The sequence below is a fragment of the Palaemon carinicauda genome, chromosome 13 (genome assembly GCF_036898095.1).
Source record: "Palaemon carinicauda isolate YSFRI2023 chromosome 13, ASM3689809v2, whole genome shotgun sequence".
Classification (NCBI taxonomy): domain Eukaryota; kingdom Metazoa; phylum Arthropoda; class Malacostraca; order Decapoda; family Palaemonidae; genus Palaemon; species Palaemon carinicauda.
The window spans coordinates 145973970-145986668 of record NC_090737.1 but is presented as its reverse complement, the minus strand read 5'-3'; the positions used below and the strand labels follow the sequence as shown (position 1 = coordinate 145986668).

The 12699-nt window shown below is 39.3% G+C and overlaps 1 protein-coding gene across 1 annotated transcript in view; it reads left to right on the top strand.

Moving 5' to 3' along the window:
• kel (kelch protein) overlaps window positions 1-12699 on the top strand; it is a 660870-nt gene that overhangs the window by 364844 nt on the left and 283327 nt on the right. Inside the window, exon 7 of the mRNA XM_068386033.1 lies at window positions 7584-7740. Coding sequence (XP_068242134.1) covers window positions 7584-7740 — 157 coding nt within the window. The remainder of the gene's footprint in view (window positions 1-7583; window positions 7741-12699) is intronic.

The window sequence follows — 12699 nt, the reverse complement described above, 5'->3', positions numbered from 1 at the left end:
ACGTTACTGGCGTCGGTCGTTAGTCGCAGGGGCGCGTTGTCGTCGAAATGAGCCAGGGTGGTGGCATTCGCAAGGGCATCCTTCGTCCGAGCGAATGCCTGTTGCTGGGGCAAACCCCACTCGAGTTTTTTTGCTTTTCCTTTCAGGACGTCGTCGAGGGGTGACAGGGTTTGTGCGATGTTGGGGATGAAGCGCCTGTAGTAATTGACCATTCCCAAGAACTCCTGAAGTTGGCGGATGGTCGTAGGTATTGGGAACTTCCTGATGGCGTCGACCTTGGTTGTCATGGGTTTTACCCCGCGCGAGGATACGCGGTGACCAAGGAAATCCACTCCCTCCGCACCGAACGTGCATTTGTCGAAGCGTACGACTAGGCCGTTCTCCTGTAGGCGCTTTAGGATGGTGCGGACGTGTCCCCGGTGTTCCTCCTTGGTTTTCGAGAATATCAGGATGTCATCGACGTAGCAGGCGCAGAAAGGTAGGTCACCCAGAATGCTATCCATTAGTCGTTGGAAGGTCGCCCCGGCGTTGCGTAGACCGAAGGTTGAGTATGCGAAGGTGTAGGATCCAAACGGCGTTACAATGGCAGTTTTCGGGATGTCTTCCGGGAATACGGGGACCTGGAAGTAAGACTTGAGGAGGTCCATCTTGGTAAAATACTTCGCGCCGTGCAACGTGTTCGTTAGGTCCTGCATGTTGGGCAGCGGGTAGTGATCGGGCGTTGTGATGAGGTTGAGGCCCCTGTAGTCGCCGCAAGGTCTCCAGGACCCGTCCGGCTTTTTTACCATGTGTAGGGACGATGCCCAGGGGCTCGATGCTTTCTTACAGATACCCATGCGTTCCATGTCCTCAAAGGCGCGTTTGGCATCCTTCAGTTTCTGAGGCGGTAGGCGGCGGAATTTGGCGTGAGTAGGAGGTCCTGTCGTTGTGATGTGGTGGTAGATCCCGTGCTTGGACGGGGAACCTGGCGAGTGTCGGAGCTCGGGCTTGAAAACCTCGGGAAATTCTTGTAGGAGGTCGGCGTAGGGGTGCGTCGTTACGGCGGATACGGACATTGTTGCAGGGCCGTGTTCTAGGGCGCGGGACTGGCAGGTTCCCGTGTCGATGAGACGTTTGTTAGCGACATCGACAAGGAGTTCGTGGTGGGCGAGGAAATCCGCACCGAGGAGGGGGCGATTGACATCGGCGATGGCGAAGGGCCACGAATACGAACGGCCCATGATAGATACCTTGAGGGTCCTAATCCCATAGCACCGTATGGGAGATCCGTTGGCGGCGATGAGTGAGGGAGCGTTTTTGTCGGGACCACGGTCTAGGTCGGACTTGGAAGGTGGGAACGTTGACTGCGTTGCGCCGGTGTCTACCATGAGTCTACGGTTGGAAATGGTATTGAGGATATAGAAACCATTCTTGTTTTGGTTATCTGCGGCTGCGATGGTGGCGGGTGGATGCTTCTGGCGTCGTCTTCTAGGGAAACTGCATGGTGCTTTACATTTCTTGGCGTCGCTGCCGAACTGTTGGTGGTAGAAGCACCATGCTGGGTTAGTCCTAGGGTTCGGTCGTGTTGGTTGCAGCGGTTTCTTTCTTGATAGAACGTTGATCTCGTCATCCTCGGGCCGTTGCCGAGGAGTCCATGGAAGAGCAGCTGCTGAAGGAGGAGAACGAAGGCGGTGTTGACGATGATGCTCCGAGGCGAGATGCTTTGGAGGCCTCGTGGAGCTTCTGAGCCTTCGACAGGAGTTCGTTCATCGGGAGCGTGTCGGCGTCTGTCAATCGGGCCCTTACATCCTGTGGTAGGCGTCGAAGAAAGATCTCGCGAGATAAGCTAATCTCACGTCGTCGGCCGTTGCTGTCTGTTTCGGGGAGCAAAAGCAGGCCGGTTAGCTCGTCCCACGCCTCGACAGGAGAAGTGTCACCCATGGGCTTGCCGGCGAGGTCCAGTACTTTCTGTGCCCTTGCTGAGACGGAGAGGGAGTAGATACCGATGAGTTTCGTTCTCAGGTCGTCGTATGAAACTTGGCCGGCCTGGGCGTCGAGCCATGGGGAAATCTTGTCGAATACCTCTTCAGGTATGGAGGTGAGAACGATGTCAGCCTTGGCGCAGGATTCGCTGAGTCTAGCGACGCGGAAGAGTACGTCCGCTCTCAGGAACCAGGAAGCGGTGTTGTGTTGAGAAAAGGGCGGCAGTTTGACTTTGGGCGTGGAGGCGAGGCCGTTGGGTGCGATGGGCGTGTTGCTTCCTGCATCGTGGCCAGACGACGAGTCGGCGAAGAGGTGAGAAGTTGATATGTCGGTTAAGCTCATCCTACTGCCTTACATGCACCGAAGTGTGGGAGAACCAAAGGCAGGCTCATGCCTAAGGTAACGGAGTATAGAGAAGGTAGCACGGCCGTAATAAGTCCGTTAATGGCAAAGCCAAAACCGCTGATGCTACTTTCAACTCCGGGGTCACCAGTTGTAAGGACAGAGAGACAAGCGTCACTAAGATCAACTGATACTTTATTCAAATGTGCACGGAAGTATATTACAAGGTGCGGACGGAAAGGTAGGATGACGTTGGGGCCAAATCAGATTGAAGTGCCCGCCAAAATATATGTGTTTTCTTAGACTTACAAATATATGAATTATGGGTTAACAGAAACATGTTATGAAACGATACATATATCAAAATATAGCTCTGGTAGAGCAGAATATATATACATAGGAAATCACAGTGTGGCGAAGAGAAAATTTAAATAAATAAGTAGTTTGTCGATTTTCTGGACGACGAAGGGATCGGTGTCCTTACAATGTATATATATATATATATATATATATATATATATATATATATATATATATATATATATATATATACATATATATATATATATACACACACGATATATATATATATATATATATATATATATATATATATATATATATATATATATATATATATATATATATATATATGTAGTGCACATACACACATGTGCATATACACAGATACATACACATACACTTTTCCCCTCCTCTCTCTTTCATTTACAATTTGTTTTTTTATGTAATTTGAGACTACAATTTTTATCTGCATTTTAAGTAATCACCAACAACTAATTTGTCCTTTCTGTCTTATATATGCCTGTCTTACTGCGACTTAGGTTTATAAATATCAATATTTACGGCATATATGACTTTATTTTGAGTTTCCTAATTTGTAGTGAAAAAATCGTTTCCAATAGATATCATAAATAATAGATAATTCGAACATCAACAACTTTTTATTACATCAATACAAACAAAAATCTCAGATATACTCCTAATTAAGTTTACAACAATCGGAAATACCTTCAAATTTCTAAATACAAATTAAATTTTTGTTCGAGTAGATTGGTAGCACAGTGTTACAAGACATGTCAGTTGCAATCTCTTAAATTAACAAAAATTATCAGACATATATATATATATATATATATATATATATAATATATATATGTATATATATATATATATATATATATATATATATATATATATATATATATATATATATATATATATATACATATATGTATATGTGTGTGTGTATATATATATATATATATATATATATATATATATATATATATATATATATGTATGTATATATATGTATATATATATATATATATATGTATATATATATATATATATATATATATATATATATATATCCAAAACACTATGGATTGGACTAGGTATAAAATACAGATTTGTTAAATCTACGGTTAAGGCCCTATAAATACTTTTCACAGAGAAAATTGTTCCTATTAGATATTCTCGGTACAAAATATAATGAGAAAGGCCAATAGACAGTAATGTAATGTACATATGACAGACCAGCCCAGCTGATCATCAGATTAAGATAGGTTATATACAAAGAAGGGAAACAATTCAGTTTGAGTATGATCATTCTATCCTTTCTTTTTTAGATTTATTTATACCACCTTAGATTGGAATGGGGAAAAGATTTGGTAAGGCCTACTGAATCCTCTTAATCCAATGATATCAGCCAAATTCTTTTAGATTATTACCATGTCTTCACGACCCCAAGAATACTGCTTGCCGACCCCAATTGGGGTTGCGACCCCTAGGTTGGGAAACACTGATATAAAGGTTTCTCATTTTCAATTCCTCCCCCATTTTCAATATAATTCTCTTGGCCACAATGGCTTCATCTACACAGAGTGGACAAATTCATTTCAAGTTTGTTAGGTCTCCATCACTAATCTTTTCCTCTATAAACACACTTCTTTGATAAAAATTTTGTGGAGAGCCCTGCGTTATATTGGAGTTCCTCTTAAATATGTAAATTTGACTAAGTCTGTTCATGAGCATACCAAGTGCAAAGTTAATATTAGTGGAGTCCTATCAATTGAATATCCTGTGAACAGTGTAGTACTCCGAGGGAATGTGTTGTCAACTATGTTGTTCATCTTCCTCATGGATTTTATAATGCATAGAACAGTTGGGAATGGTGGAGAAGGATTGGACTGGATTGGTAACAGGAAACTAGCTGACCTAGAGTATGCTGATGATGATGTCCTTATTAGCAAACACCACAGGACATGCAATTCTTGCTTACCAAAATGCATGAAATATCACATGAGGTTGGGCTCAAGATAAATAGAAGAAAGACATAGTTGATGAGAATGGAATATTCTGTGGAAAATTAGATATCAGTGGAATGAGAAAGAATTAATAAGGTAGAATCATTTGAATATTTAGGAAGTATGATCTCTAATACTGGCTCTTTTGAATTCGAGTTTAATTAAAGATTTAAATTAGCAAATCAGACAATGGCTAGTTTAAGCAAAATTGGAAAATTAAATTGCCTGAAATTGCATATAAAAATCCAGCTGTAGATCAGTTTAGTGAGATTGGTGTTATTGTATGGACATGAGTCGTGGTATGATAATGAAACAATATTCAACAGATTTTGTAGATTTGAGAACAAAGCCCTCAAAAGAATATTTGGGAGTTAAATGGCAGGAAAGGATTAGAAATGGAAGTATTAAAGAGACTACTGAAGTTCCATATGTTCAATGGCCACATTCCTCTTGGTAAGGGTAGAAGAGACTCTTTAGCTATGGTAACCAGCTCTTCTAGGAGAAGGACACTCCAAAATCAAACCATTGTTCTCTAGTCTTGGGTAGTGCCATAGCCTCTCTACCATGGCCTTCCACTGTCTTCGGTTAGAGTTCTCTTGCTGAGGGTACGCTTAAGCACTCTCCTCTATCTTATTTCTCTTCCTCTTGTTTTGTTAAAGTTTTTACAGCTTATATAGGAGATATTTATTTTAATGTTGTTACTCTTTCTAAAATATTCTATTTTCCTTTTTTCCTTTCTTTACTGGGCTATTTTCCCTGTTGGAGCCCCTGGGCTTATAGCATCTTGCTTTTCCAACTAGGGTTGTAGCTTAGGAAGTAATAATAATAATAATAATAATGATGATGATGATGATGATAAATAACAAGAACAAGAGCAACAATTATATTATTATATTATAATTATTATTATAATTATTATTATTACAATTGTTATTATAATTATTAATATAATTATTATTATTATTATGATTATTATAATTAATATGATTATGAGTATGATGATGATGATTATGATGATGATTATGATTATGATGATGATTATTATGATTATTATGATGATTATTATGATTATCATGATGATAATTATGATTATGATGATGATGATGATGATGATAAATAACAAGAACAAGAGCAACAACCATAATCATAATCATAATAATCATCATAATAATCATAATAATCATCATCATAATCATAATAATCATCATCATAATCATAATCATCATCATCATCATACTCATAATCATAATGGTTGTTGCTCTTGTTCTTGTTATTTATCATCATCATCATAATCATAATTATGATAATCATAATAATCATCATAATAATCATAATAATCATCATCATAATCATAATAATCATCATCATAATCATAATCATCATAATCATCATCATCATACTCATAATCATAATAATTATAATAATCATAATAATAATAATAATTATAATAATAATTATAATAATTATAATAATAATTATAATAATTATAATAATAATTATAATAATAATTATATAATAATATAATATAATAATATAATAATGTGATAAAATAATAATATTAATAATAATGATAATAATTATAATTAATAATGTGGAAGACATCATGGTGAGGGGTAGATAGAGATTGTTTGGGCATGCTCTTCGCACTACCCAAAGGAGATTAGTTCACCAAACTTTCAACTGGGCTCCACAGAGCACTAGAATAGTTGAAAGATCCATGCCTACTTGGCTGAGGACTATGAAGCGTGAAATAGATAATGATGAATAGAGAAGTATTGATTTAAAAGATGAAGATAGAGACGACTGGCAAAATCTAACCGAGGCCCTTTTTGTCAAAAGGCGTAGGAGGAGATGATGATGATGATTTTTAAATTGAATAGCTAAGAAGTTCATGTGTTTGAGGAGGTCATTTGTTGTGTGTAGTTACTGAAAAATAATTTTTTCCAATGTTCACCTCGATGCTTCTTCCTGATGTATATTAGTGTTTTTTTTTATTTATATTTTAAGGTTTAATTGAAGGGTAAGGTAATATATTTGTATTGATTCGTACATTAACCCAATTCGGATTTACAAAGTATCTTCGACTTGACCTCCCTTGTTTAACCTCCTTACTGGTGAGAGTTTCCTTTATCAATAGTTTATGCTTTCAAAATGCAGGTGTCTCCTTTCATTGTCTATGGGAGACATCCTTAGAGAAATACAGTACCTTGCTGCGTAGTTTACTTCAATGCCATAACGATTTTCAGTTCCAACTATAAACAGCACATCAAGGATGTAAATAGAGTCCTTGAGAAGCTCAGAGGAAACAGGTTAATAGTGTGACACAAGAATATTCTGGTTTGATCAATTACTATCAACGTTTAATACCCTAACTGGCTAGAATCATTCTCCCCATACGAATGCTTAAAAGGGAAATCCAAAACATTGTTTGTCAGATAAGCAAAAAACAGTATTTCAAGAAGGTAACAAAGTCTTTAGTTCTGCTGCAGCACTAATGTTTCCTCTTTCTAATATGTCCCTTACTCTGACCATGGATGCAAGTAGTACAGTAATGGGTGTAGTACTTGAGCAGGTTACAGACTGGCCGCTGACCAGTGACACTTTTCAGCAAGAAGTTATAATCATCCCCTGCTTTTTGCGATGTTTATATTCCAGGACCCCTTTTGAAAATTTCATGAAAATGGTGGTAGGGAGGGAATATGTGCCTTATCAAAGGCTATGTGCCTTATCAAAGGCACAGATATTTGAGGATGTGGCCAAAGAAAGAATAAGAAATGAAAATATTGGCAGTTTGGGGAGGCGTTGCTTTCACAAGGTTTTGCATACATAATTTTGAATATTTTTATTTTATTCCATCCAAAATATTTCATTTGAAGTTATTCTATGTTATGTATTTATTAGATAAATATCAAATAAAAGAAATGATAGATGCCAAAATTTGTTTTTCAGGTATTTGAATGTGTGATGAGTTGGGTAAGTGGTGATTTAACAAACCGAGAACAATACCTAGCTGAACTTATGGAGTATGTTAGGCTACCATTACTTCCGCAAGACTACCTAATTCAGCGAGTGGAAGAGGAGCCCCTCTTGAAACAAGATACACAGTGTAAGTTTACCTTGATTTTATTTTATTTGTACTTTGAGCTTCTGAAGTGCTCAATAATTTTTGTAAGATAAAAAGGATAGGACCTAGTAAAGCCTTAATATCATTAGATTAACTTTTAAGGGACTTAGGTAAACCAAAAATTTACAGGTTCATTTATATTTCTCTTAACATCTATTTATTTTTCTTCTGTCACTGTATATACTTTTTTTTTTTTTTTTTTCTTAGCCAAATGTGATTGTACAGAACAGAGGCCATAAAATTCTCTCCATGTTTGAATGACTAAACTCAATCAATGTTAAGAGAAAGTAATAGCATTTTTCTCCTGAAATTTCATATTTAGGAAAATCTGGCTTTAAAGATATTTTGTAGATTGATTGAATAGACTTTACTGTACTATTTATAAGTATGGGAATTTAGCGGCCATTTTCCTCACCACTGGGGATCTTAAGGGAATAGTCATTCTATTATAAAATTTACTTACCAGCAGTGAGACCGTCCTCAAATCCAGAAATATTGCTCCCTGCACACATATATAGGCTTCATGTACCAAATGTACACTCATGAGCAAAATTTACAAATAATATATTTTTGTCTGACTTTCGTTTCTATGAACCTCCCCTTATGTTCATATTGCTTCTTCTCTGGAAGCTTGTATAATTGATGTTTACCCCAAACATTTTATCAAATTTTCCCATTTTTCTTTCCTTTTAAAAGATTCATGCCCTTATTAAAGCAATGAGACAACCTATTGGTTAATGGTAATTAATATGCTAGCAGTTATCCATTCTTCAGTTTCTCTGTCGCAATGGCTTCATCAAGATGTCCCCATTCCAGATAGTGATAGTGATAAGTGTTTATTACATTTTATGTTAGCTTACCTGCTCGGTTAGTTAGCATTTCTGTACAGGAAAGCACTAGGTTTTAGATAACCGTTGGAAGGAGTAAGATAGCTCATGGTTTCTATAAGGAAATATGTTTCAAGTTATCGTTTATGGAACTGTAGAGTATACGCTGCGCAGCGGCAAAGCGTCTACATTGTAAACAGAACAACTGACGTTCCTATATTATAACATTAACAGCCAAGGAAAGTAATTTTTAGTTTAAGGGGAATTACAGAGAGAATAGTTCTTTTTTTTGCAGAGCTGATAATAATGTAATACACCAATACAGTGCTTGCTTATCAACCAAGTTAGTGATGAACCGTTTTGGGTTTTAACTGATTTAACTTCCTTTGTTATTCTCCCGTTTCTTGCGGGCGATAAGTTTGGCTTGCCTGCTCTGTTGCTTACACTAACATAACTTCTCTAGTTGAGTTTGGTTTAGTGGGGATAATTATGTTGTGTTCCTGCAGTAAATGTTCTGAGTGTTCACTGTACCTCATAAGTGTCAAGTTCCTCTTGTCTCTCAAATTCATTAATCACTTTAGTTCTTCTACAGCCTAACCCTTGCATTTCCGCATGCCTAGTCACGCTATAAGACAAGTAAATTGCGAGGCAGAAGATCGGATTGCTAGCTGGATACTTATACCCCTCTTCTTGGCAGATGGAGGAAGAATTCTAAAAGGAATTCTTCACCACCGGCATCTTCTCTAGTTGAGTTTGGTTTAGTGGGGATAATTATGTTGTGTTCCTGCAGTAAATGTTCTGAGTGTTCACTGTACCTCATAAGTGTCAAGTTCCTCTTGTCTCTCAAATTCATTAATCACTTTAGTTCTTCTACAGCCTAACCCTTGCATTTCCGCATGCCTAGTCACGCTATAAGACAAGTAAATTGCGAGGCAGAAGATCGGATTGCTAGCTGGATACTTATACCCCTCTTCTTGGCAGATGGAGGAAGAATTCTAAAAGGAATTCTTCACCACCGGCATCTTCTTTGAAGTTCAAGAAATCCCGATGACTCCCTCCCTAACCTTGTACCCTTCCCTCTGCCTCCTCTTGTTCAGCCTCGTCTGGTGGTCGATCAAGCTTTCTGGTTCCCCATCAAAGGACAGGCTTCTGCAGGCGATGGTTTATGGGCAGTAAGACAGTGCTACTGTTTCTGGTGGGGCTGGCTTAAGCAATGCCCCTTCTACACCAATACAGTGCTTGCTTATCAACCAAGTTAGTGATGAACCGTTTTGGGTTTTAACTGATTTAACTTCCTTTGTTATTCTCCCGTTTCTTGCGGGCGATAAGTTTGGCTTGCCTGCTCTGTTGCTTACACTAACATAACTTCTCTAGTTGAGTTTGGTTTAGTGGGGATAATTATGTTGTGTTCCTGCAGTAAATGTTCTGAGTGTTCACTGTACCTCATAAGTGTCAAGTTCCTCTTGTCTCTCAAATTCATTAATCACTTTAGTTCTTCTACAGCCTAACCCTTGCATTTCCGCATGCCTAGTCACGCTATAAGACAAGTAAATTGCGAGGCAGAAGATCGGATTGCTAGCTGGATACTTATACCCCTCTTCTTACTAAAGTAAGCACTGTTAAACAACATAAATTTAATTTGAAAGATGGCATTTCATATCATAGATGCTCTTAATGTATCAGCTCAGCCAGTCAGTTACATCATGTATCACTCCGGATGACAGTGCGTTTCCGTTCACTTGCAAGCTCGGCTGCTAGCTCATCACAGACATACTGTATTTTAGTGTGGTCATTTCTAATACTCATTTGTTTTGACAAAAATACAAACCTATGTTCTTTACATACAAGATAGAAGACAGTGCAAGCCTATACATGGCCACTAAAACTTTTAACTAGGTGTCAACAACTGCTTCAGTTGTTATCAGTGGGTAGCTGGGAAACCCACCCTCCCCGGTCACTCACAACAACCCCACTTTGATTTTAGCTGCGGTTGAGAGTGGATGCTCTCTTCTTTACTCCTGGAATTCGTTTTTGTAATAAAGACTAGTAATTTTCGTTTTCCCTTTTCTGGTGTGAGTGGTTAACATTTAGGTTGCCAACATGTGGGTGCATCCTGGCATAGTGGCTTTCTCTTGCGTGCCGGCACGTTTATGTCAGTGGAGGAAACGTATCCTCATTGGCTATGCTCATGCGCCGAGTGTCGGGAGAAGTTATCCTCCCAGGTTAAGCGGTTTGGCAGATGGAGGAAGAATTCTAAAAGGAATTCTTCACCACCGGCATCTTCCTTGAAGTTCAAGAAATCCCGATGACTCCCTCCCTAACCTTGTACCCTTCCCTCTGCCTCCTCTTGTTCAGCCTCGTCTGGTAGTCGATCAAGCTTTCTGGTTCCCCATCAAAGGACAGGCTTCTGCAGGCGATGGTTTATGGGCAGTAAGACAGTGCTACTGTTTCTGGTGGGGCTGGCTTAAGCAATGCCCCTTCTACAGCAGACGGGAGGGAGTCCCTTATGCTCGGTTTCTTGCCCCCTGTATATTTATTGGCAATGGCAGATCCTATCCCATCGAAGGATCTGCGAGGAAACACTCTGGTGATTGTTGATTCAGAACACTCACCTTTCAAAATGAGTAAGAGCTCCCTGGGGTAGCGCCAAACTTGCCTGTTCCCTCTGGGGTGACGCTCAGGCGAGTGTTCCCCCAGCATACTTGCCTCTAAGGTAGGAACTCGCTTAGCACGAGGAAGTGCTTGCCCATCCCTCCCTTACGAGCATGCAGACCCTTTGGGTACCTTAGGCAGGTGCCCTTGTAAGTATGAGAGGTTTGTCCTTGCCTGGGAGTCCACCTAACCAGGTAGCTCAGAAGCACCAGCGTGACTTGTCACCTGAAAGCTATAACCCTTTGGAACTTTCTGATGATTTGTTTAATAGGTGGTTAGACCAGTACTCCCTGGCGGTCACACAAGACTCGCAGGGTCATCAGCACACAAAGCTCCTGTGCAAGGTAGCCAGGTGTGATCACCATCGCTCTTACCTAGCTGGGTTGAGAGCTTTGCATTACAGGCTCGCCCTCCTGTGGTTCAAGCTTGCTCTCAACCATTTAAACAACCTTTAATTGCTTAGACAGTGTGTGCTCCCTTCCCCTTTTGGACCATAGGGGATGGTAGATTGTTAATTAATAGGATTAAGGATAAAACAGAGGATGCAAGCTTAGAAGTGGAGGGTGGTTTTAGGAGAGAAAGGGGATGTATGGATTAGATTTTTATAGTTAGGCAGATATGCAAAAAATATTCAACAATAGGTTAGGAGGTATATGTAGCATTTATGGATCTGGAGAAAGGCTAAGATATTTGTTAGGGAAGCGATGTAGAATGTGAGAGGGTTATATGGAATTGGTGGAAGGTTGTTGCGAGCAATAAAGAGTTTATACATAGGCAGTAAAGCGTGTGTTAGGATAGGAAATGAAGTGAGTGAGTGGTTTCCAGTGAGAGTGGGACTGAGATGGGTGTTTGATGTCGTCATGGTCGTTCAATTTGTTTATTGATGGAGTTGTAAGATAGGTGAATGCTCGAGTGCTTGGTCGAGGATTTAAACTGCTAGGCAAGAGTTGTTGTTTACTTATGATACTGTATTGGTTGTAGACTCAGAGAAGGAAGTTGAGAGTTAATATGGATAAGAGTAAGGTTATGAGATGCAAAAGAATAGTGGTTGGTGCTAGATTGAATGTCATGTTGATTGGAGAGTTAATTGAAATAGATCAGTTTTAAGTACTTGGGTTCTTTTGTTACTGCAAATGGTGGAGTGAAAGTAGATTTATGTCAGAGTGAAGGAAGTATGTAGTGTTGAGGAGAGTGAAGGGAATAGTAAAAAATATAGGGTTAGGGATAAATGTAAAGAGAGTTCTGTATGAGAAAGTGATTGTTTCAACTGTGATGTAAGGATCGGAGTTGTGGGAAATTAAAATGATGGAGAGACAGAAGTCGAATGGGGTTAGGAACAAAGTAGTGATGGTGAGAAATGAAATGGCAGTCAGAGTGGATATGAACGTGTTGAGGTGATTTGGCCATGTAGAGTTTGATGGAAAGTGGCCATCTGCTGAAGAAGGTAATGAATTCAAGAGTT